Raw genomic sequence first — 26615 nt, forward strand, 5'->3', positions numbered from 1 at the left:
CAGAGTGGAATCGGCAGTTTATTACCACAGCTTTTACAAATCATTAATGAAGACAACACAACCCATTGCACTGAACAGAAAAAGAATTCATGAACTGTCTTCAAGTATGGGAGATGTACTCACAGTAACAACGGATGCATTCATTTCATTACTTTATAATAAGTAAACCTTTAAACACCATAAAAAATTTACAACCAAAATGGAGCTAGTGTGACAAACCGCGCTCAGGTAGCCACGATGAAAACGTGAAATTCACATTTATCAAAAATGCATTTTAGTTTTGCTTCCCAGTGACAGAGCATCACTTTACGCAACCACCCCTTTCACCTCACGTCCGCCTTGTCTTCTGTTTTTTTGTTTGTCTCTTCACATCCTCTGGGCCACCTGTGTCAGAACCCGTCTGCCCAAGAGCACGTACCCCTTGCAGTCGAGTCGTCAGCTGCAGCAATAAGGGAATAAGCTGGGCCAATGAAAAGGGAAAACAGTTTGTGATTATGATGGCTCCTAAGGTCTGCATAGCAGTGTTCTTCAGAAGGATGCACTCCCAAACAAATAGAATCTACTGCATAAGTAGCACACCTACAGAGATGTCAGAAAATGGCAGTAATTCTTGGGAAAGGAATCAAACCGAACTTACTGGCACTTCTAATAATCAAAAAGATCATCCCTAACTTTTTTCTTGCAGCCATTTATCTAAACTAACACTTGAGTTCTGAGTCTAGACAGGCCACTAATCTCCTTTCCTGGAGAAACCCATGTTCTGTGCAGTATACTCAAGTTTGAAAATAAATCATAATGCACAGACACGTTTTATTTCTCTTATCAAAACAATGATCCAGCCCTATCTGGGAGAACTTGAAAGAGCACAGTTCGTTAACAAGCAATAAGGGTAACATGCTATTTCCTTATATGCCTCCTGAGAGTTTTACACTGAGGGTATAAAGCCAAAGAGATCAGGCTCAAAGACATGCAAGAGTTTGTTCAGTCTGGCTGTTACTGTCAATAAAATATTTATTGCTTCACATTATCACTGACTCTAGTTAGATTAATTTAAATATGAATTTAAAAGATGTTGTATTGTGCCTGGTTGGGTTTTTTTGTTGTTGTCTTTTTTTATTTTCCCCAGAGCCATCAAATAAGAAATTCAGAAATAACAGAGGAGCACAATTTCCCACTGTGGTTTTCCCAAGGAAGCTAAGTGTCCAAAAGCTTAGCTACATACATGTCATATAAAGCAACTGCTGGCTGCATCTCTGCCTGGATATCCACCAGAATGCAACTTCACTTAACACAGTACAAAGTTTTCATGGTACCAACAGACTTTAATATCGGGATAGAACAAAAAACACGTCCTACCTTGTCGTGGTTGTAGCCAGCCAACAACAGAAGCAGTGTCAGTGGCAATGCAATGTAAGATCCTTGGGCAATATCTTGCTCAGGTAGCTTTCTCTGAAAACAGTGCGTATGATCTATTTTTTAACAGTTATTTTGACTGGGAATTCCCTCAGCTTTAAGCAATTTTAGCAAAAGAATCACACATCACATCCAGCCGTTCCCATCTACTTCCTTCCAAGCACCTAAGATTTATTCAACATTTAATTTTCAAGCAGATCAGACCCATTCATCTGCTGATTTTTTCTCAATGTTTTTGTTTTTTTTTTTGTTGTTGTTGTTTTTGTTTGTTTGTTTTTACAGATAATTCACTAATGGTCAGACTCCTCTTTACAGTCAACCTGTTGTGCTTTTTACTTATGTCACAAGCTGCCCAAAACTCTCTGATCCCATTGATAACACTACAGCAGCCGCACAAGCACAACATCCTCTTTCAGACACATCTGCGTCCTTCATTTTTAACTGCTGTTTCATGTTTCTCTCATGTTTCACTGAACATGCAGTGATGCAGAAAAGAAATATATCATTTATGTATTATAGAATAAACACTTCCCTAAACTGACCGCACTGTTCAGCTCCAAAGGTGCAAAAAGACATTTCTCTCTCGTACAGAAGATTTCTCCTGACATTAGTCTGAGAATCCATCTGCTTTGGGCTCCAAGAACTGAAAACTTTCATCTGGGCTTGGTGACACTTCTTTTCTCCATACAGAACTTTTTAAAGGAAATCCCATCACTGATGCCTTAAATGTGGCAAAAATCAAGTTACCAAGTTTACTACCACATTAATGCCGCTCAAAAACCTCTTTACATTTACATTAACAGAAAGTTAGGCCAAGATACCTAGCAAGGTATACACAAGCTTCACTACCCAGACATTGCTCTCAAGGCAAGCATTTGAAGTGAATATTTACCTATTTTGTACTTACAGTGGGACTAAAGACCAGTGTAATGTGCTTATGATATCCGATGGAAGTGAACGAAACCTGAGGCAGGATGTAGTCATACTGCGATTTAGACAGTGTAGAATCCAGGAGCACCACGTAATTCTGTGGGTATAAAATAAACTCAAGTCTACAGCACTAGTAGCTGTCTGAGGCAAAATTACATTCAAAGGCAAAAGTCACTTTAATAGGCTTCACACCTTCTGAGGCACCACCAGCAAGAATACAGTACTGCAGGCAAACCAGAAATAATACTTCAATGTGCTTAGGGAAAAAAATAATAAAGCTAATACAGCCAATTATTCAGGAATATTCTTACCTCTCCATCTCGGAGCAGTGGTGGGAAATGGAAGAAAAGGGACTGGCCTAAGTTGACTGTATGAATTGGGTTGTCAAGATTTTCACTTTTGTAGAGCTTCACCTGTGAGGGAAAGAAAAAATCACAAAAGAGATATTTCCAAGCCTGCACAAGAATAGCTGCTTTAGATATCCCATATTCCTATACAATAAAAGTACTTCAAAATTCATCATGGGTTGCATAAATAGAAAGATGTCAAGTATGAACACCTGGGTTTGTTCTAATATATTAGGTGAAAAATCACAGAAAGAGACTTTTAAAATACCTTTAAAATACCTCTAGGTAAGAATGGTACTTTCCCATATCTAGATGTATTAGACACAGGCTATGTGCAATGAAGGGGATTTAGTAATTCTTTTAAATAACCCCAACGGTTTCACAGAAATTTGCAGCTGGAGATTGTTTCTAATTTCTTTGGTAAGCTCATTCTGTGGAGTTTCAGTTCTTCTGTACTTATTTCACAAACTACACATCTCCAGCTACAAAGTAAGCCTGAAATACTGAGGAAACAAAGTTTGCTCAGAAATAAGCATAATTAAAAGAGGATTGCATCACATACAGATCAGGCTACTGAACGATTTCCAGAGATCCTGCAAAAAAAGTAGTGGGAAATCAATGGTAGACACAGTTGACAAAGATCACAGGCTTGAACTTACACATAATGTGGACAGATATTCAGAAGATGTAATCACATTTCCACTTAAATCAAATTGATTTATTTGCCGAAATGCTATAATATTAACATCATCAATGTCGCTGTTCCCAACCTGCAACGTACAACACAGTCATGTGTTTGCAAAGAAAGAACTAAAGCAAATTTCTTCCAAATGGTTTTCAGCCCTTAACAAAGTGGCAAGCTAGTTACAACACTGTCAGTACAAACTGCTGCCTACAGCTCTCACTCACTGTACATTAGCTTCATTTCATTTTCTGAAACTTGTGCTGCCACTCACTTCCCTTTCCAAGCAGCAGCCACTCTCAGCAAGAGATACTGGTGACAGAACTCTGCCTGTTTTGCTGCATAGGAGGGCACCTTGGTCAGGCACAGCCATTATTCGAACTCAGATGCATCTCCCACAGAAAAGTTCTAGGCAACTAACAAAGGCCGATTAACCTCTGCTGGGTGTCAGGAGGTAAGTGAGAAGCAGCTAATTTGAGTCTGTAAGGATGGAGGAGCATTTAGCAAGATTTCAGCAGTTCTAATTCAAGTTATTAACACATTTTATAAAGATATTCCAGTCTGAACGACAATTTTATCTGCATTGAGACTGACAAAGAAACCACAATAAGGTGTATTTATTAATCCATAACTGAATATGAAGATAGGATAATACAATTATTTATGACAATCTCAAATCACTGTTCCTCTGATCTACATCATAAAAGAACGCTGAAAAGAATGCTACATATTTATGCTCTTATTTTTTAATGTATAGTGTTTATGCTGCAAAAGAATCCTTTTGTTTGCTGGTGGGAACTTATTTCAACTCTAAGCTATGGTACTGACACAATAGGAGCTAACTTGCTGAAAGCCACTTGACAGAACAGAAAGCATTCAAATACACTGCTATCGTTTTAATGCCTACACATGCATTTAAAATTTAATTGATGCCACAACATTGAAAAGAAAAAAAAGCTTACCTCAATTGCCCGGTGCTGTGGTAAAGCTCTTTCAATATGATCATTACCTTCAGCTTTGAGTTGCACATGATACACACAACCTGGCTACAAGCAACATTCAGATGATAAGTCTTAGCACTAAATAGCATGTATTTTAATTTTATAAGACAGTAAATGAATTTTCTAATGTTTCACAAGTTTGCTTATCCTAAATAGATAACTTAACCCACAACTTTATTGTGTTCACTTCCAGCAAATACGGAGGGCCTATCACAAAGCTTTCTCTAGTTTACTACATTAAAAGAAGTCACCTGCTGTGAAGAGTTTTAGCTAGAAGAAAACATATTAAACAGGATTTAAAACCAGATCAAATAGTCCTTTCTGCCTCAGCATAACTGCTTATTCCACACACACTGGACACAGAAATTCGGTTGCTGTTTTTTCTGCAGAACAGCTTACCTCACACTTATGCTATACAGCCAACATGATATACACACACAGAAGAACTCTAAGATGCACCCATTGCAGAATTTTCACATGAGAAATTAAAGAGATGAGATTTCCCTGTTATAGCTCCTGTGCTTGAACATGTGTCACACCATGGGAACCATACACAGTTCGTGTGAAGGCAGTCAGAAAGTTCCTCAGATGTGCACTATAAAAACGTTCCCCATTTACAAGAAGGAATCATCACTCACAACGTGTCCTAACAAGAAGGGACTGAAGAGTATTGCTCCATGAAGACACTAACATAAAAGGAGAGAAAGCATTCTGATCCTTACCAGTAGGCCACGTAGCCTGAACTTGCCCTCTTCATCAGTTACTGTGTCTTCTCCATAGATGCTACATCCTTCCTGCCCCACAGCTTCTACTGATACTCCTTGCTCAGGCTCTCCATTTAATGAAGAAACTGTGCCATAACAGCTAGAAGGAGAAACAATTGCTAATGATGCAAATGCTGTTTTAATGTGATTTTTAAGATGTTCTTGTCGTAACTAACGAGAAAAGTACTTCATATATGAAGCACAGCATGCAAAAGCAGAATTTCTAACATATACACCTAAAACCATTTTAAAGCATTTAAATTAGCAGCAGCCCAGAGGACAAGTTAAGGAATCCAAGTTCCCTAGCCCTCAAGAAAAGCATCACTGACCTCAGAGGGCAGGGAAAGGTTAAATCAGATACCTAGAGTGATACGCAGTCCCCAGAATAAATCTCTCCTCTCCCACTGAACAAAGCATAAGCTGTTTGCACTGCCACTGCCATGGTACTTTTTTAGCAATGTTTTCCCTTTCATTTCTGTTGTGAGCTGAGCTAATAAATCTACATGCATGAAAAAAGGTTAGAGAAAGTACTCTTAAGCAGCATAATAGTTAAATTGTGCCTTTAAAAGTACCTTCAAGCTTTCAGAACAGACATATCAGAAGAAAACACATTTTGTATAATGCATCCTGACAGTGCACAGCATTTTGCACAGTTTATCATCCCTACCAACCTGTACGCTGTTCTGTAACCAGTTATCCGAATTTTAAGATTCTGTCCTTCCTGCACTTCAATCATTTGAGATGATGGTTCAAAGCGAAATTCCTTCATCATGGGTTTAAAATAATACTGCCCTGGACTCTGCAAAGATGCATAAAACAAACTGTTTATTGATAGTGACACAATTCTCCAGCTCCAAACAATGATTTTTCTCTTAGAGCTCCGTGAAGAGCTGACGTTTTCTGTCCCAGACTTATGTTAAACTGGTTGAAAAACATGAGTAGTGAAAAACAAGGAACACATCAGACAATGAACTGGTAGAGCTCTACCAGAAAATAAAGCCTGAAAAGGGAAAGAACTATGACTCTAATACTTTCACCACAAGGCTGCAAGGACAGGAAAGCGACCAGGAGAAAAGTGAAGGAAACTATTCAGGCATGTCTACACACATGTACAGATCAATAATTTAATTGCATTTATTTCTTCTAAAGACTAAAATGAACCAAGCCAGTTTGTTGATGACCATGTTTATAGATTGCAAGTTTGTAAATGAGATCAGTCAACATCATCTATTGCATGGTGGGGACAAAACTTACTCCAGGTTAGACTTCACATCTTCCACTAGCTGACGTTTCAAGTGCTGTCCCCTCCAAGGGACCAACATCACTCACTATGAGTTACAATTTCATATATCTTCCTGCCACTGAGGAGCACTGATTACATCCCTGTTTTGGAGGGCAAAGTTACACAGCACCACACATACCACCACTTCCAGAACAATCAATTTCAGCTTACCAGATTGGAAAAAGTCAGCATGCCATTATCCTGCGTAAGGAGGTTGGATCGAAAAACCCCTCCGCTGAGAGACAAGAGTACTCCAGCAAGAGCCTGGTCATCCTCAGATTTGATCTGTTTTTAAAAAAGCCATAGCTGTAAGTGTAAGATTGGATTGTCCAGTGAAAAGAACCTCAATTCAGAAACCTCTGAGAGAGTACACTAGCTGCATCTGTACTGTCACACTGCAGGGCTACAGAACCTTCTGCCTTCAGGAACTCAGCAGTCACAGGCACACACACCAAATGTGCCAGAACAGCCACTCTCCAACAGCTCACAGGGCATGGCAGGGCCCAGATCAAAGTACTCCCACGACTGAAACCAAGTACCAGCTGGACCAAGCTGTACAAGAAAAAATGCCCTTGAGATATAAGAGAAGGTTGTCAAATTCTGCAAAAGCAAATAAATCTATTCTTTTGGACTGGAAGCTCTTATGTTTATAAAATAAGCAAAATATTCTCTATTCAGCATGTCACAAGTAAACCACTGAGATTTGTTTCCATTATGACAAAATTACCTGATTCCCACATCCCATATTTGTGTTTGCCTGGGACACATGGGTTAATATTTTTGCCTGTGTAGCTTTAACTAAACACCATTCAGAAACTTAAGTGCTTAGATGTGCTTACCTCAAATGTCACACCTGCAAGAGCAAAAGCTTTGAAGTCACCAACTGTTCCTTCTACTGCAGTCAAAACAAATCCTTCTTTCTGAGCAGTAACTGTATATTCCAAGTCACTGTGGAGTGGCCCAACACTTCAAAACATAAGGAAAGAGAAGTTCACTTTAGAAGAAGCAGTTGGGTATCACACAGGTGTGTGGTCAAGTCACTATGGCACTTAAACTAAAGAATCCAAAACATCAAAACAAATCTGCTAATTACCTGTAAGCACCTTTGTCATCAGTGAAAACTGTGATGAGAGGGGAAGGCGCTCCCTTTTCACCAATGACAATCTCAACACCTTCCAATTCAGGATGAATCCGCCCTTCCATAAATAAGCCTGCTTTCCCATGAATCTCTATGAGCTTTCCAGGACAGCTCTCTTGGTCATTGCAAAAGGGATTCAAAGCAAACAAGTCAAGAACACAATCAACATTACACCTTACAGTAAGAGTTTAATTACTTCTAAAGAGATCGGTCAATGTTCTTTTCCCTGAAATAAGAGCACAATCCACATAATAGTATGGCTCCTTGTCACATCTTAAAATACCAAAGCATTCATCAAATTCAGAAACTGAGTTCCAAAGCTATAAGCATGTGGTTAGCATAAAACATGTGGCTATACTAAGTGCTTTGTAGGCTCATAAAGCACCACGAGCTGCAGCCACATAGAAAGCATTCCAACAGCAACAAAATTTTCCGAGACCAGAGGTCAATAAATGCCATATTCAGCAACATGCAAATTCTCTTTTTTACATTATGCACTTAGAATGTGCACACATAAAAAGAGGTACCTAACATTTCCTAGCTGCTTCAAACAAAGGATGTTGATTTAAGAATCCTAGGGCAAGATAGACACTGATACAAATGATCAATCATCACTGACTGCTGATAGTGCTCACAATTTTATAAGTGTGGGGTTTTGTTTGTTTTGTTGTTGTTGCTGTTTTTGCTTCAAGCTATTGTTCTAACTTACTACAAAGGAAAAATGGATAGGACCTTGAATTGATTATCATACTCTAAGTACACCTAGCACCTGCACAGCTGTTTTTTCTCAATAAGTAGTAATAGAGCAGATTCTCAGAATTACTTGTAACATCCAGAAATTGTATTTATATTTACCTCCACTAACAACTGTTTCCACATAAGGTGGGTAGAAAAGAAGCTCTTTCGAAGATGGTGTCACAGTAATTTTCTCACCAGACCTACAAAAATAAGATTGCACGAGAAGAAAATGAAATCAGTGTCTCTCACATAGGACAGAGTGCTGTCAGAACACTTCTAAATACCCTAGGGGAAAAATACAAGCAATAATGTAAGCAAAATTATTAAGTGTTCTTAGTTTTCATTTTGCTAAGTCAGCTAGAACAGGTAACCACAGAGCAGCTCCTTCCCACGTGGAATAGATCAGTATTTCATTTGTTGGAAAACTCAGATAACAATCAAAGAAAACACCTTTCCTATCAGAGCTTGGTAGTACCTTGCCCAGTATGAAAATTCATATAAAAATGGTCCTTGAAGATCCTCCACCATCTCTTGCACTGGTGGCTTTGTTCCCTCCTCCTCTTGGCCCTTCTTTTCTCTCTCCTGTCGTCGGGTCTCAATTTCTGCCAGCTGCTGCTCCCTGCGTAACTCCTGCACAGACTTCAATGGCCCTAAAACTAAGGCAGGTTCACTGTCAATAGATGACCTGAAAACATAGAGAAGACAACAAAATAAGCTCATTTCATAGAAAGGGAAAAGATCCTGTTTTATATGCTAATTAGAGTCCTTACAGCACAGCAGACATATCCCAGGGTTTGGGTTTTTTTTTTTAAGCTAATCCTTTCAATTCTGCTCTTTATTCCAAGCATAAGTAAAATTTCCACATTTGTAACAATCAGTTACTGCTAGAAAGGCTTAACAACACAGGCTACTGGTAACATACCAGGCCTATTTGGAATTCTGCCACATCATGCTATAACCATTCAAGAAGTTACAGCCCTGCTCTCTCCTCCTCTTCCTGCCACATCACAGCACTCAAATGCATAGCCAGCATAAAAAAATAAATACATGTGGCTGTATCTCAACCACTCTGCAGAATCCAGCACCTAAACTTAAGCTTAACTTAGTTTTCCATAAGTAGAATCTCAATTTTGCACCAGGGAACATACTCCAGCTCTGCTGCAGTGGTCATGACTTCCCACAGAATCAGTGACAAGTCAGAGTGGCGAATTCTTAATCCAAAGGAACAGTTTGCAAGAGTACTTTCAACAAAGTCATCACCTAAGAAAGGCTAGAATTCAAAAATTGAGAACAGGCTTAATGCAGAAGAGATGTTATACAAAATAAACTGGTATGTCTATTTTTCAGCACCGGAAAACTTCCCTCAGAACACACCTCTCAGGTACAGAGTACACAAGAAGAAATAAAAACTCCTGTCACAAGCAAATACTTCCAACAGCTGGCAATTCCCAGGAAAAGTGCTGAGTTCTGACCTATCTGCCATGCACCTTTGAACCATCCAGCTGCCTTATCACTGACTACTGAACGGACTGCTAGATAAGCTTATCCCCATTCCCATCTTGTAAACCAACTCAGAGCAATGGATATTGTTTCACCTCCCCTATCTTACGTCGTCTTTCCTAGCAATTTCTTCTAGTCTCCAACCATGCTTGGTATCTTATCTCCTGTCTTGTCCACAACAGACTGAAAAACTGACTCAGAATATTGCAAAATACTCTACAAGGAGTGAAATGAAATGATTACCACTATTTTTCCTAAGACCACATCAGGATAATTCCATCTTCTACTTCAGTACTAACCTACTGTCCTACTTCTCTGAGATAAACACATACAACTGCTCTAACACATCAAGTTTCATTAAGGCTTGAAATCTTTTCTCTGCAGTTTTTTGTTAAATTAAAGACATCACTGCTCTAAATCTGGTACACAAGCACAGACTTTTAAAAACAAGTGCCTTGCTTTTAAATGCAGAACTGTACATACGAGAACCTCTAGTCTAGAGCAAGCAGACATCAGGAAAGCATTAAAACACTCATTGATATCACCCACTTCCAGGCAGATCTGGCACCTCACAATTAAAGCTGTTTACAAATCAGTGCTTCCTAGTGAGCTGTCTGTTCAGCTGAACATAAACTGTCACATTAGTTTGTAATCACTGCATACTTTTCCTCTTATCGCTCTCTTCACATCAGTAACAACTCTCTAAAGCAGCAGATTCTTATTCTGAGGTAATAAAATAAAAAAAGAATAGTCCTGGTGCTAAACAGCTCAGAGCAAACTAAAATAACGCCCTCTCATTTCAGAAATTTCAGTTCATTAAAACATACAATCACTCAGAAAATCACTTCTTTTTACCATAACATACAAGTAGGAAGGAACTACACTGAAATTAAGTGATAATGTTCAAAATGAGGGATGAGATTTACTTATCTGTCTACAGAGAACTCAAATTACATCTTAGCATAAAAACCTCCTGCAGTCTAGTGTAGGGGGCCATTCCCTTACAGAGCTGCCACTGAGGTACTGAAACCAGAATAAAACTTTATGAGAGGGATGTCTTTCTTTCTCTTTTTACAGCCACATTATTTCTTTGTTCTTACTTAATGGTAATAGTCACATCCATCAGTTTATCTGTTACAATTGTGCCGAGGACATGGTGTCGGACAGCAGTGAGTGTCAGTATACTGGGAGAGGACCTGTAAATCAAAGCAACAAAGAGATGAAGTTAAGGTTCCCTCATAAGGAAAATAATCACATTATTTAGCTGATCTTGTGCTCCCACCCATAAGATGAGAGATCTTCATAAAACACAATACATAAATTATGCAACGAAGCTGTAGTGCTAAAGGGATGGCATACTGGAAATGTGGCATTCTGCAGATGTGAAACTCCAACTATTGCATGGCATTGGACAAACAACTTCCTTTCTTTGTGCCTCCTGCCTCCTCTCAAGCTGATGCTGATTTGATTGAATTCATACACACAATCTCTGTGTACACATCAGAGGAACACTCACAAGTTAACAGTACTAAGAATGGCTCACAAAGATGGCCCAGGTCTAATGGCACTTTGCTGCCAGAAGGGGGTCCTGTTTCATTTCATGTATTCAGCAGTTTGTGCTGGCTCTTATGTTTAGCACAACCCCCTTCAAAGTACTTTTAAGTCAGTAACACAGCAGAAAAGAATTATATTTTAATGCTGACTTTGTTTTCTGTTGTGTTAAGAAATTAGAAGTAGTCAGGGAACAGAAAGCCTCTTTATAAGAACAAAGCCATTAAGCACAATGCCAAAACACAACCTAGATACACACGATAAAACACAGCTGACCTGGGAAGATTCACACTGCCCACTGGGAATTAGAAATATCTATTCAGCCCACAAAACCACGGTGAGCAGCATCACCACAGTCACTGGCACCAGGGATGTACAAGCAGTATGTGCTTCCTAGTAAACATAATATGTCATCTTTCACATTTCATCCCTTACAAACCATCACGTTTTCAATCTCTCTTGTTACAAAGCAAAAAAGCATTAAAGATGGACAGAAGGCAGACAAACATCCAAGTGAAACAGGAAAAGAGTCTTTAAAGCCTATCTTTAGCCACATTTTTCTTTTTTAAAGGGCAAGAAGACACATCTGATTCACTTTGCTAAAGCCTCCCTCTATTGGTTAGAGCCAGTTGTAGCAACCCATCCTGAATTAATGACAGAAAGCAGCAGCAGCAGAAGGAAGCTTTATGAAAGCATACTGATTGGTGTAAGACTGAAAACAGATTCTGCTCTTACGTGTCATAAGTGTAATATTCATGTTCAAACTGGTGGCAGGAACGTGGGGTCACTTCGTACACACCTGTGAACATTAAGTCAGAGAATGATCTTGATACATAAATGAAGAAATAAAGCTTACTCTGTTGCCTGAATCCTGAAGATTACATACGGCCTGAGGTACAGAAACAATTGCTAAGTCTGACTACATCAAACTAATGCATCTCCTCAGCCACAGATCACTCCTGGAAGCCACGTTGACTTTCTAATGTACACTGATCCAAAACACAGCACCTCAACAAAGAGGCACATAAAAACAGTCACAATTACAACAAACCAAAACCAGAAGTGATGTACTGTAATTCCATAGCTGATGCCCTTGGATTAAACAGCCACTGCTGAAACTCTATTACTATACTGTGAATGAAACCATAGACCCTAAGGATGTAGAAAAGCTAAAAACAGAATCGAAATCAGATGCATTTGTTAATTGCTCTGTTAATGGACAATAATGAGAAAGTAGCTCTAAAATATTCAAAGTGAAAAAGTTACAAAACATTAAAACATTACTTTTTCTTGTTATAAATAACTCTGTGGTACCATCAATAGCTATGAAGAATCCTGTATTGAAATGAAACTTGTATTTATCAGTTACGTTCCAATTACAGAATCCAATTGAACACGTTATTTTAATGTACTCTCAGTTGGCCCAAGACCAGTGCTGTTCATCTATTAGAGAAAGAAGAAACAGTATTTATATGCAGAAACCTCAGAATCCACAACAGATTGTCTGAATTACCAGCAGCATTGACTGAGAAGCTCTTTTTCTTTCTTCAACTAACATCTTAGAGCTGTTACCTGGCTTTGAAAGACAGAATCTATTAACTCCTTTAGACAAGTTATAAACACCAACATTCTCTGGTCCGTTTCCATCCTGATAAAATTCCTGTAAAGGAACAAAGTAATTCACTATTAACAGCTACCAAAAAACAAAATGAAAAAAGTTTTTGCTAATGGTAAATTAATGCTTTTCTCTTATGGCAACTAACAACAGAAGACCACTTTACCAAATCTAAGAGACAACAAAGCACATTAAGCATCAGAGCTCCTGTACTACAGGACTACCTACAGATATCAGAAAGCTTTGACTTCAAGGGTAATCCACCCTACCTGCACACACACAATAAAACATGAGGATGCTCGTTACATACATACCAGTGTAATTGCATGAGAAAGGGAACACCTCAGCATATATCCAGTCTGCCTGAATTCTACTCCCGAAACATCCTCCTCCGTGATTTCCACCTCCAGAGATTTATTCTTCCAGCACCAGTCTTCATGTACAATGCTTACTAGAATAGACACCACAAAGCTTTTAGTAACGCAAAATGGTTTGAATAAAAACTGTTTTTGTGGTGTAAAAAGCCTGTATCACATTGACTTCACAGGCAATAAACTTCAAAGCCAGATAAACAATAAATATCAGCATAGAAAACAACGGTAGCAACAGATCTGGCTTACAGCACTGCAGCATCCTCAGGAACCCAGCAGATCTCATGAACACAGAAGCTATTAGAACAACAAATAAAGTCTGCTAACGTTAGAAAATTCTGCAGTGTGCACTGTGCTAGCTAAAGGTGCCTAGAGGACATCAGAACCTAACACAGAAAAAGATCAGTGTGTACATAAAGCCCTACTCATTTCCCAGGAAAACTAATCTCCTTTCATAGTAGGCCAAGGCAGACTGGCCAAAACACACACTGCTCTGAGGAGAGGCTAGCTACTGTGGAAACAGAAGACCTGTGGTGTGCTCCTGATCTCAGCTCTGGGACAAGACAATCCATGACAAAGGCCCTTTACTTGACATCAGGCACGCAGATCCCAAAACTTACTGAAGCTTTTACAGGCAAACTGAAGAAGTGGCTGAACAGGCAATATTAAGAAGGCCTGATCCATGGGCATACAGCATTTTTCCCAACTGTTTCAAGTTTGAAACTAACTCCACATTGGGCATGTGACAGCTATGCAGACTAACACAAATTTAGGGAGCACTTCCAGCAATTCCCAATTATTTTACCTTTGTATTTCCCAGGTAGCACATTTTCAAATGTGAAGGCCACTGAGTCTGTACTTCCAGAGAGCTGGAGGTTACGTTTTTCACCCTGGCGGCTCACAGACTGCAACATCACCACCAGATCACCACAAGCATCTGCACAAAAAAGACATCAGAAAATGAGACTGCATCCTGGGTTGCCAGCTGTCCTCCAAAACCCCCATGTCCAATGCAGCTTCATGTGTACTAAGATTAAAATAATTACTCCAAGCTACTGATCTTATTTCCTAAGCATCTCCTCACTAGTGCCTGTTGCATTCTTCAGTAAGTCTAATTTTGTTAATCATACTCTTACATTAAATGGCAAGTAACAGTCAGAAGCCAGCACTAAATTCCTGGGTCCACCTCACACAACAGAGGGTAGGGCCCAGAAACATCTGAGAGGACTCAAAGAGAAAAAGGAAGGCGTAAAAATGTCAACAGTTTAATTCTAATCATCATCTGCTGAAATCAGTGGGCACTCAAGGACAAGAGGAGAGAGAACGTTTGGAGTAAGGAGAAAACGTTAAGAAAAAGGACAGATTGCTTATTTCTGGCAACAGCCTGATCCTTCATTTTATGGGCACTGTATTTTTTTTGCAAGTCTTTTTCACTTCCAGTATTTCTGACACTGTTGGACAACATGCCAAGCATCACCCAGAAGCATTTCCTCCCAGAACTTACCGTCTTCTGAGGTAAATAGGTCAGAACTTATTCCTAGCAAGTATTAAAAACAGGTTCATAACTTCATCCCAAATTTACCAGTTATTAGGCTGTCTCTTGATAAAAGACCTGTTTCTGTCTATGTACTAGAAGTTAATTTACTAATGTGTAATGGGGCTTGACCACAACAAGTGATTTTAAAGCAAGTGGATTTAAGTAGTACAGATTCATTTTCATTTCACTTGCAAAACTGGCTTACCTAAACAAGAGATCTTCCCCGAAACTGATGCCAAAAACTGAGAGAAGGTCACATCCATGACCGGTCTGTCTGTAACAGTAACAGGGAACACTTTGGGTTTCAAAGCCAATCCTGCTCTGGTCTCAGCCTCTGGAATAATTACCTGTAGGGCACAGGTCATCGGCACATCACCAGCTTTTAAATACCAAATACACACAACTCTGCTGAGTTCAATTCACTTATCAGAAATGAGAAAATGGGTATTTGACCACAAGTTGCAGCCAAAGCAAAACCAGCCTCCAAAAGATGCTTTTCAAAATTCCTCCAAACAACTGCAGTAAGTCTGAGCTACGAATGCTATGAACAACGGCTTCAAAAGTTTGGATGAGTTTCCACTTTCAGATCTACCTACTCTTCACTGTGGTGGTACCACAGTTCTGCAGTGACTGTAATCTCAGGAACCATTAACACACCTAAAAACGGCACATGTTGTAATGTCTCATTTACAGGAAAATATACGAAGAAGTGATCTAAGGGGAACCACAAGTAGAGGAGAGAGAGAAAGCCGTTAACCTCAATGGACTGTTCTCTTTTTAAAAAGTATAAAGGGAAAAGTGCATGACAATTTCTGCTAGTGAAAAAAGAAAAAAAGCTTGTCATTGTTTAAATAGAGCAAACAGGAGAAAAGGGCCAAGAAAATCTACAACTAGCTTCTCAAATTTTAGAAACTGAATGTTTTAAATCCTCTAAAACCTCTTAACAGCCCTGCAATGAAGAAACAGAAGCACACTCTTACCTTAACATTGTATGCACCTGATTTTGCCTTAAAACAAAATGTCCCATGAGAGTCAGCTTCCGTTGTAACTGCTGATGCTTTGTCCTTGTCCTGAGGCACCATGGTTACCTTGTATTTATTGATCTGTTTGACTGCGTCAGGTAAACGAGTAACTGAGATCTGGCCACACACACTGAATCTTTAAAATAAATGCCAATTATCAGAATACATATAACAGTTCGACAAAACTCATAAAAATCACTTGTTTGAAAATTTCCTTGATAAGCAAAGTTTGTTATCTTGAGGAACCAACACATGAATAGGAATCAGTTCCTCCTGAGAGAGGTTTGGTACAATACTGTATCAGACAGTTACACAGCTCCACTGTCACACCAGAGGAGAGTATCTGAAGCACAGTATCAGTGACAAAAAACTCTCTTTTTTTTTTGGTTCACACAGTTCTACAATTGCTCAGTATCCTCACGTCTTAGTGCCTTTGCCTGTAAGGGAGAGATTATTACAAGGGTGCTCTCTAAGGCCTAAACAGTACTGAGCAAAACACTGTGGCTAAAACATTACCTGCACTAATGCTGTGCTATTCCCCTTGAATTTCTTTAGCAACATTTAACTCCTAACAACAGCACAGCAGATCAGGCACAACATGAGATGAGAGAGGACTGCCCCTTCCAAAGACACTGTCCATGTATCAGTTTACATTATATTATATTATTATTACAGTGTCCATGTATCAGTTTTCATGATGCTTACCCTGTTGCAATGATGTTTGCTAGCTGAGGTGTATTTGGAGCAATCTTCACTGTGATAGTATCAAAGAAGAGATGCTCCTTCCTGGCATGGATTGTGTATGTACCTGTTGTTATGTTCTCAAGACGGAAAGATCCATCGGCTTTTGTTTTCACTGCAACAAAGAAAGTGAAGAGTTAAAAGCAGAGCATATTTTCACTGCCTGTTTTTATGTGTCAAAAGTGCCAGAGGGCACTCACTGCTTTAGACTACTCTTAAATCACACAATAATCAAACAATATTATGTTTCTTATGAGACCAACCTTCATTTCTGTATTGCAAAGCAACATTTCTAATTTGGTGCACATCCAAAGGAATTGATGAGAAATTCTCTACTACAAAACCACTGAACAGCTAATACTCTCATCTGAGCCAGAAAAATGCAGAATTATTCAAGTGTATGAAAATCACTGTAATATCGTAAATAAAATATGAAGAAAGTAGTGTATTATTGTGAAGGTTCAATTCCATTGAATACCCTACTACTCCTGGTCTCATTAAAGACTTCCCTGTAGCCACGCAGACCACAATCACTGCATACCTTTAATCTGATTGTTCAGTGTCACAGTGGCATCAGGAACTCCATCTCCTTCAGGACCATTCAACACTCTGCCTGTGACAGAGAAACCCATCACATGGAAAACAGGCTGAAATGGGACAGAAACTTAACATTAATCTTTACCCAGCAGAAGCATTCATATGACTACAGCAATCACCATGGACTGCTATTCACCTCACGTGTGTAAGAGAAATTTATTAACAGATTTAGGAAAAAAACATCACCAAGATAGTCACAATGAAAGCATCCATCTAACTCAAGGCTTACTGTCCCCACTACAGAAAGGAACCAATTCTCAAGTTATCTGCATCAGTACTGTTCAGAGGGCTCAAATCATGCACCATATGCTATTACTCAAGAAATTTTGCGAGCCATACAAATTCCCAAGTCCTTCTTGAAGAGCTGACAATGTGAATGAGTAAATTTAATCAACTGGAAAGGTTACTGCCTGTCTGCAACACAGGAAAGTGAACTATGTACTCAGCTTTTCCCTATTTTGTTTCTTCCTAGTGAAAGGGAAGGAACACAGAAAATAGTGTATCATGCCAGATATTGTCATCTACCTGCTTGGCAAGAGGCACTAGGTAACAAATCTCTTTAAGCTTCCTACAAAGAAGTTTTTCCACAGCCCATCTGCTTTCTGTTAACATCAGTTACACTTGTACAGGAATGAATGGCACAAACAGATGATTTCTCTTACTTCAATTTGTAAGCTGTCATGTTCTACAAAGAAGTCCAATCTAGATGGCGCAACATCAAAGGTAATTCTTTCTCCTCTGTAGAATGGTATCTGAAAGGAGAGCACATCACTCTGACTCCTAACAAGCTGTGACATCAGAATTCTTCACCATTTTTCACGTCCTTATTGCTAACAGACACCTCTATGAATGGCCAAATGGGCTACAAACTTCTTGGAAAAATAATTCAGAGTAACAGAGATGAAAATAAAGGCAGTATTTCAAATATTTTGATGGAAACCATATGAGAACACATGAAAAAAAAACAGAAGAACCCTCCACTCAGAAGGCACTTGGTATTTGTGTGAGAGCTTGAAGAGAGTTTATATAAGAGAATACACTATCACTGGAGGATTAAAAGAATGAGGCAAGCTTGAATCCCACTTCTAGATCATGCAGGTTGAGACTGCAAGGCCAACATCCTAGGCATTGCACAGACAACAAAGCTCTCATACTTCCTGGACATAAATGAAGAAAATGGACAAAAAGAAAACAGGGAACTTAAAGGGTGTGGGGCAGCCACAGCCTGCTGAAGCTTTCAGCCTTCCATCAGTCCCCAGGGGTGGTTCTGTGAGTGGCCAATGTATGCAGGTAAACATAGTCCTTTCCCAGAAATCACACCACCAAGCTCTAACACAGCAATTTATTTCACTGCTAAATGCTTTAGGTTGGATTCTCCTTTTGAAAATAATTGACCCTACTAAAAATATTTCAACTAATTCTATTTTAGTAGCTATAAAATTACGCATGAGCTAGCTTAGAAAGCAAAAGTTAACAGCTCAGTGGATAAACAAACATACCACAGTGTATTTCCCACTTGGAAGGGAAAGAAAGCTGAAAGATCCATCTTCTTTTGATACAACATTACACAAATAGGAGAGAGATTCATCTCGTGACTGGAATCCATCCACGGGAGAAATATCACAGCCCACAACATCCTGTGACAATAAATGAGAGAACACAGAAAATAATTTGGGGACACGCACAACTCAAAATACTATACTGAGAATGAAGGATGGGAAGTATGAAAACCATTTTAAGACAAAGTTTGACAGCACAGCTTACAATTCTTGTGTAGGTAAAAGAGAAAAAGCAACCAAAAACCAACTTCAGAACTGCACTGCATGTCTTAACGTTAACTGACTTCAGTTCTGAGGACAAAGTTAACGTTACAGAACAGAGCTCTACTCTGCATATTAAATCACAGTACACTATCAAATGTTCCACAGTCTTTCATAAATAACACGCTTTCAAGGTGGCAACAGAAGCTACTGATCTTTGATTTCAAATCACAAGGGCAAAAAGTGATTCAGATCTTATGTTGAAGGGAAATTACAGCATTACAGCTACTGCATAGAGAAATTCAAGGTTTGTTTGGCAATAAATTCACTCTTTCCAGAAGCTAATCCTTCACAATGGAGGACTGTAATCCTTATGAGGGAACATATTTACCAAACATTCAATATGCAAAAAAGAATCAAGTTGAAAAATGCTGTCTTATAACTGTAGCCCTTAACCTTGCTGACCCACAGTGAATATACAGAGCAACAAGATGCAGTGAACGACTTTATATTTTGCATTTGTTGTCTGCTTCAGCTCAAGTCTTAATTTTCTATGCCCTTGAACAACCTGAGTGCTGGGAAACCCAATCGCTTGAGAACAATAATGGAAAGATATCAAAGAGTTGAAATTAAAATAAACTGCTAACTTCTTGTGTCTGAAAAATACAAAGACCTTAAGCCTCAATGTTGCCAACTTTTAAACAGCTACTGTGTTACATGTCTGAGTAATTCCGTTGAAGTCATATGAAAACTGAGCACACACACAAACTGTGTATCACAAGGGCCTCACTACAAAATGAAAACAAATAAACATATACAAAAACCTTGAAAAAAAACAGTTGGAAAGGCTGTGCAGTTTATGTCTTTTATGAGACAAACTCAAGATGAACAGGTAAGAAGCAGGGCACTATGAGTACACAAAGCTATTTTAACTGCTTTCCACTTATCTCCACATTTGTACTGAAAAGCTTCTGAAACACCATTACCTCTTTGGTGACTGAGGGGGAGAAAAGCAGGAACATGACCCCTTTCATTGGTTCTCCATCACTCCTTACTGACCCAGACACATTGTAGCCAGCAACAATCAGAGGGCTGGCAGCATAAGCATTAGAACTGGTCACCCGTACCACCGTGTTTGACTGAAATACCAAAGCACAGACATTTGCATCAGAACTAGATGTTAGATCTTGTTCACAGCTCTAAATGACAATCAGAGGCGAAGTATTCAACATCAGAAATAAAGAACCCAGAATAGCAGAACTGAAGAAAATCCACAAGCTATTCAAAACAGAAGGATTTAGCTGTTTTGCAGTCATACCTTGGTGCCTTTACTGTTTCACTGATTTAGGAATTGGCCAGGACTTGAGAGCTCAGAAAGCAAACAGTCTGAGAGAAAAGGATTAGAGCATCTGCTATAACCTCCAATTTCCTACAGAATGTATATGCTTAGAAAACATAAAGCAGGAGCTCATTAACAGTCCTTCCCCAGCTGGCTCTACTAGCTCTAAATTAGGCCTGCACAAGACAGTTTCTTGTCTGCCTCAGCTAAACTTAGGAAAATTGCATTAACCAAGTCCACTCACAGAATCTCTCACTCACAGCAGCTGATCCAAGACAAGGTCTAGTTAACACACCCTCACTAACGTCAAATAGAACTTTTTTTAGGCTCTAACCTCTTTCAACATCCAGGTGGGATGAGATGCAAAGATTTCGTATTCACCAGGAAGTACTTTAAAGAAAGCAAACCTGTAAAGCAAGAAAAAGGTGATGTTGCTTAAGAGACAGACATTAACACCTGCTTACAGAAAAGCAATTCATATTCTTTGTGTATTTCAAAACTTTTGTAATCCTAATCATGACGGCAGAATCCTGTGCAAACAGATGAGGCATGCACACCTGCATAGTCCCACACTCACTTTCCTCCAGGCTGAGTAACAGTTGCTTGTAAGTTTACATCACTGCCAGCACTTCTCAGTTCAACCTGGACTCCAGCAGGACCTAACGCCTGACCTTTGCTGAGAACCTGTCAGAATGAAGCGAAACCAGAGCATAAGTGGATAAAAATAACTAGCAGAGGTAAAGTAGAATGTTTTTGTGACAGCTGAATTAACATAAGACGGAATAAATAAATATAAAGGAGTCTGACCTTTCCATTCACAGAAAACCCTGTGAACACAAAGTTAATATCGCCGCCCTTTGTGCAAATGTCATTAATGCCATCTACATGGATGTCTACACTGGTAGGCTCTGGAGGGGAGAAACAATGAAGCAGCATAGTAGTTACTGATAAAGGACTCACAGAGATACTCTATTTCAGCCTTACAAAACTCTCCAGAAATGCACTAGCTCAAGCATGCTGGCTGCGCTCTGCAAGCCTTATCTTAACCAAGTTAACTACCCACAAATTCTGATGCTGAAAATCATTCCTCACCCCATTAAAACCACTCCTATCAGAGATGCACATTCCTTTGTATTAGTTCATGTGTTACTTTATCAGTATCCACCTTACAGCTCTATTTTACTACTGTAAAGTACATTTATTAAAACCTACTAAGGTTTATGTCTTTTGAACAGCATGTAATTTCTCCCTGCCAACTGCAAGCTAGCGGTACTTGAAGCCCCACACTGCAAATACACTGCCCCATTATAGGAGGTATGAACACTTACCAAAACTCCATCCCAGAGGAGGCTCAATTTTAAGAATGAAATCCCCCTAAAATAATAATTAAAAAAAAAAGCAGTAACAGCCTTCATTGATGTGAATTCAATTTAACTAAAGGATGAAAAATTAAAGTCAGGATACAAGCACGATGCTGCAGAGAGTTATACAAGACCCGAGTACCCCATCCTCCTCCTCTTCCACCTACTATTACGCTGCATTCAAAGAGCCATCCCAGCCAGGCCGCAATGCTGGGCTTGTGTCCTGACAGCTAAGAGCAAGAATTAAGCAGCATCACATCAAACCTGGCTCATGCACAAGCAGCTCAGTGTTAGAAAGTGTTCAAATCCCCCTGCCTGCCTCAACAGATGTGCTCTAAATCTGCCTTTGGAGCAGAACCACCCGGTGAGAACACAGCGTTCTGCCCAAACATGAGATAACAAAATTCTGATCCTACTAAAAGCTCTGTGCTGAAAAGGCATCAATCTACACAGAAATCCTCTTTAAATCAGCTGATACCACGTGGGCTCTGAAGTTTGGCCATTAAAGGCCCTGAGACCTAAGAACGAAACTGCTGAGATTAGACATGTCTTATGTCCTCAGATTTGAAGTGGAAGGATTTCTTTCCAAACCTCAAGTTCACCAATTCTTTACAAGAGCAAAACACTCAGATTACTTTGGGCAGCTTTATTTAAGTTGAACATAAACATTTTTCCAGCCTACATAAACATCAAAATCCTGCTACAGTCTAAGCTTCCATTTAATTATATTAATGCATAAGTCATTTCTAATAACAGCAATTAGCCATGCAAGTTATTTTCCATTCAGTCACACCGAAAGAGATACAGCACATTCACTGCTGTTGCTGTTGGAGGTAACTGAAAGAGTTATCTGTACTCAGACTATGAGAACCTGTATTTTTCTTACAGAATTTGTACAGCTGTGACCATCACACAGCTGTCTGCAACGACAGCACCTCACACTCAGTGACCTGGTGCTAAAGCTGCCTGGCTTCCTCACCGTTACCCCACTGAGAAACAGAATAGGCATATTACAAATGGGCAATGAACAAGAAAGGAAGCTGGACCCAAGACTGACTACATCATGCACTGATCCACAATTTAGTAGTCCTAATTTGCACTGATCCACAATTTAGTAGTCCTAATTTTTAATTTGATCCTACAATTTAGTAGTCGGGTAGAGATAGTGATAGGAGGATGGTTGGACTAGATGATCTTATAGGTCCTTTCCAACCTTATGAACTTATGAACTTATGAACTTATGATCCAAACGCTTCGTGATGCGCTCTGTTCTGATGGCAGAGCAGACACAGCAGTACTTTGGTTCCTTACCTTATCATAGAGGGGAATCATGAAATAGCCGTTGTTTGGAGCGCAATCTGTTTGGTATTTGAGAGTGCCATGCTTTGTGTACAACTTTATCTATAAGAAATAAACAAAAGAAAACAACACAAAGAGACACATTAAGAAATGTGACCAAAGGTGGAACCAGGAGTTCTCCTAACAAGCGTTTTTATGCAGCAGAGGGTGCCCGCCCCCAGCGACAGCGGAGGCAACGGGGCAAAGCTTTACTGCACCGCATCCAGGCGACCGCCGGCACGGAGCTCAGCTCAGGGCTGGGCAGAAATCAATCACCTCGAGCAGTGCTGCGGCAGTCGGGGCCGATCCCGGCCGCCACCCGCAGGGCCGCCCGCCCGCGGCTGCGGAGGGAAAGGGGCAGAGGGCGGCGGCGCGGGGGGGGGGGGGGGGAAGAGGGGTCCCGCGGCGCGGCGCGGCGCTGCGAGAGGGCCGGCGACGGCGCGCACCTCGATGAGGGAGTAGTTGATCTCCACGTCAGACTTGACGAAGCCGCCGCAGCCCACCACGATGTCCTCGGAGCCCCGCGCCACGGCGCAGCACAGCGCGCAGCACAGCGCGGCGGCCCACAGCCCCATGCCGCCACCGCCGAGCTGACTCAGCGCCGCGCTTCCGGAAGGGCCCGGGCGGGGCGGGGCGGGACCGGTGCTGCTCCCTGCTGCCCCCTGCCGGCCCGGCGGCCCCGCTGCCCCGGGGTGGGGGCACGGGGTGGGGGCACGGGGTGGGGCCGTGGCAGCCCGACCCGCGCCTCGGGGCGCCGCCGCTCCCGATCCGCTCCGGCCCAAGCGCCTCCCAGCGAGCCCCGAGCCGCACCTCCGCCTCCTGCCCCCGCGGACTGCGGCCGTCCCCTTCACCCTCTGGCAGCGCCCGGTCGGACTTTGCTCTCTTTGCCCCCACCGCGGTCGGCGCGGGGCTCTCCGCCGCTTCCCGCTCAGGACGCGGTACCGGGAGGCGGCGGCGGGGCCGCCCAGCGCTGCTCCGCGGGCGGCATGGCGGCGGGCCGGCTGTGCGGCTCTCGGGAGGGCTCCGCCGGGCTCTGGGTGAGTGAGGGCCGGGCCGGGCCGGGGCAGCCCTGGGCCGGCAGCAGCGATACAGCCAAAACGCGTTCTGTGCGCGAGGCGCGGGCCGAGCCGTTCCCACCGGGCTGCTCGGGCTTGGGCACCACGCTGCTTGCCCGCGGTGCGAGCAGTTACTGTTGGGTTATAGAAACAGCTGGGGAAATGCAGCTGTGATGAACTTGGTGCCGCGGGCGCTTCTCTCCTCCTTATCTCTGTTGCACCAGGCGTTTGCTGCTGGCCATTCCGATGGTTCCCAAATGCCATTACTCTTTTTGATTCCAAAATTATTTTTTCTCATTTCACATTCAGTAACTTAAATTTCCCCTTTCTCTTTTTTTTCCTCTTTAGTTCTGATACATGGTTCATTTTCTCCGGTACTTTTCAAACCGTTTTCTCCTCTTTCCATTCCCTGCAGCACTGCTGCCAGTCCCTCTCCTGCAGCCTCTGTCCCCAGCAGCTCTCTCTCTGTCTCGCCCAATGCTCTTCGTATTTGAAACTCTTAAGTCAAGTTTCTTCAACATCATCTCAGTTGGAGTATGAGCAGTTTGCACTGGCTGCTGAAATCCCACATACATTAGCTTTACTGTTTCACTTCTGCGCTGGTTCTGTGGCAGGACTGGAACCAGACGTGGTACACCAACAGCCCAAGATTTACCTGGTGCTTTGAGAACACGGTCCTTGCTTGGATCCCCTGTGCCTATCTGTGGATTTGTTTTCCCTTCTACTACCTGTATCTTCGACACCAAAACAAAGGCTATATCAGGATGTCCCACATCTTCAAAATCAAAATGGTAATAGTGGAGGATGGGGTTTGATCCTAAGGTTATTGCAACTTTGATGCATAAGTTTATTTTTATAAATCATTAACTCTCTTCTGATGATCCATGTCTGTTTGTATTGACATTTGCTCACTCAGGTTAAGTCAGATCAGTACAAATCAAGTAAATCTTCAGGAATAACTGTCACAAGATCTTTTCCCCTGTAGCTCCACGTAGTTTCCTGCTCCTTCCCCTAGTGCTCCCTGTCTCAAACCTGCTCTTCTACCTCTTCAGTCTTACAGCCCAGCCTGCTTGGAGCAGTCAGTTCAGTAGGCTGGCCCAGCATTGTTTTACTTCATTCCAACATGTGTTTGCTGTCTCTGCCCCAGGTCCTTGGATTCCTCCTGGTAATACTGTCTTTTTCTAATGTCTTCTTTGTGCTATGGGAAATAAGCCAAGGAATCCCTCGGACTCCAGCATTCTTCATTAGCCCTGCAGTGCTGGGAATCACAATGGTAATTCTTTTGTCCTGTCTGTACGTGTCCTTAGCCCTCCAGGGACACTTCCAGTATTCCCTATGCTTCTGAGCATCTTTGAACACAATATAAGGCTGGAACTATGCTCTGTGAGTTTCTGCTGTATGAAGCAGCAGGGGATCAGAGTTGAGGCAGTGGATATACAGCTACATCACATAGCTCTGAGGGTTGAGTATACCTCACAAGAGCCAAAGCAGCAATAATATTTTCAAGAAGGTTTTATAACAACAGGACAAGATCCAGTTTCCCACAACCACAGTATGTTACTACGGTTGGCTCTTAATGAATGAAATGGGATTTCTTTTTGACTAAATGCCTCTCCTCCCCTTCTGCCATGGCACCTTCATAGCCTGGAGCCTTCCAGCCTGTTGGCCCCATTGTAGTTTTGTTACTTGCCTTTCAGTAGTGACATTCTGCAGTGCAAACTGCTCGCAATATGTTCAGTTTTAGCCTTAACAGTACTCCAGCTCTAAGCATCTTGAAATCTTTGGGCAAGAAGCTAACTGACTTTGCTTTACTGTGTCCATTAACTTGATAATAATGTTTGGCATTTCATTACCAGCTATTTATTTGGAGGTTTCTCTGCTTCCTCACAGATCCTTGCCATGTTCCTTACCCAAGCAGAAAGAATGATGGGTATCCGGTCTTCAGGCATCATGCTGATTTACTGGCTGCTCACATTCTTGTCTGCAGTTGTGACCTTTAGTTCCAAAATCCAACGTGGCCTGGAAAGAGTAAGTGAAATCACGTATCTTTAACATAAAGGCTATGAAGGCTGAACAGTGTGGTTCTTTTTGCCGCATTCATAGTGATGCAAAGAACTGAATTCCTTTCTTCAGGTCTGTGCTGAGAAAAACGATTGACTCTGATCTCTACTCGTATTATCCCTTTCAATACAGACAAAACATGTTTTTCTGAGTGTTCAGCAGATTTCATATGTGAATAAAAGCAAATGAATGTAAACAGTGTTACAAAGTGTAGCCTTATGCTCAGGCTCCAGACATCTTCTAGAATTAACAGCTCACCAATTCTTGCTATGAAAGAAGTATTCAGACCTCTACCTTGTTTTGTTGTTGTTGTTGTTTGTTTGCTTTGTTTTTGTTTGTTTGTTTTTCTTTTTTGTCTTTCTTTCTTGGTCATAACAGAGAGCCCTTCGTGGACCCCCGTACACCCATCTTAATAAAACCCAGCAGCTGCTTCATTCTGTCAATGACTTATCCCACTGTGTGAGCACAATCT

The 26615-nt window shown here is 41.1% G+C and overlaps 2 protein-coding genes across 4 annotated transcripts in view; one reads left to right on the plus strand and one right to left on the minus strand.

Annotated features, from left to right (window-relative positions):
* On the minus strand, positions 1–26075 carry LOC136046201 (BOS complex subunit NOMO1). Of its 2 annotated transcripts, none has more exons than XM_065732636.1 (31): positions 25993–26075; positions 23001–23090; positions 21657–21702; positions 21136–21236; positions 20906–21012; positions 20663–20735; positions 19976–20128; positions 18729–18866; positions 17892–17981; positions 17174–17279; positions 16597–16747; positions 15850–16027; positions 15075–15216; positions 14138–14269; positions 13276–13412; positions 12919–13006; positions 12082–12145; positions 10896–10991; positions 8771–8980; positions 8413–8495; positions 7513–7672; positions 7259–7385; positions 6591–6704; positions 5809–5936; positions 5096–5237; positions 4335–4418; positions 3350–3460; positions 2655–2756; positions 2321–2440; positions 1357–1449; positions 1–460 (listed from the first exon to the last, which is right to left on the minus strand). In XM_065732636.1, the coding sequence occupies exons 1-31, from the start codon at positions 26032–26034 to the stop codon at positions 329–331; spliced, it is 3540 nt and encodes a 1179-aa protein (XP_065588708.1). In that variant the 5' UTR covers positions 26035–26075; the 3' UTR covers positions 1–328. The 2 variants fall into 2 exon arrangements, with proteins under 2 accessions (XP_065588708.1, XP_065588707.1); XM_065732635.1 differs by lacking the exon at positions 25993–26075 and adding an exon at positions 23474–23602.
* The window catches only part of ABCC6 (ATP binding cassette subfamily C member 6), a 21506-nt gene continuing 20729 nt past the window's right edge, over positions 25839–26615 (plus strand). For both annotated transcript variants that reach the window (XM_065732633.1, XM_065732634.1), the window contains exon 1: positions 25839–26110. In XM_065732633.1, the coding sequence (XP_065588705.1) occupies positions 25982–26110 (129 nt within the window). In that variant the 5' untranslated portion in view covers positions 25839–25981. The remainder of the gene's footprint in view (positions 26111–26615) is intronic.

Source organism: Cyrtonyx montezumae, unplaced genomic scaffold, assembly GCF_038088225.1.
Source record: "Cyrtonyx montezumae isolate F1298 unplaced genomic scaffold, pur_monq_1.0 scaffold_16, whole genome shotgun sequence".
Classification (NCBI taxonomy): Eukaryota; Metazoa; Chordata; class Aves; order Galliformes; family Odontophoridae; genus Cyrtonyx; species Cyrtonyx montezumae.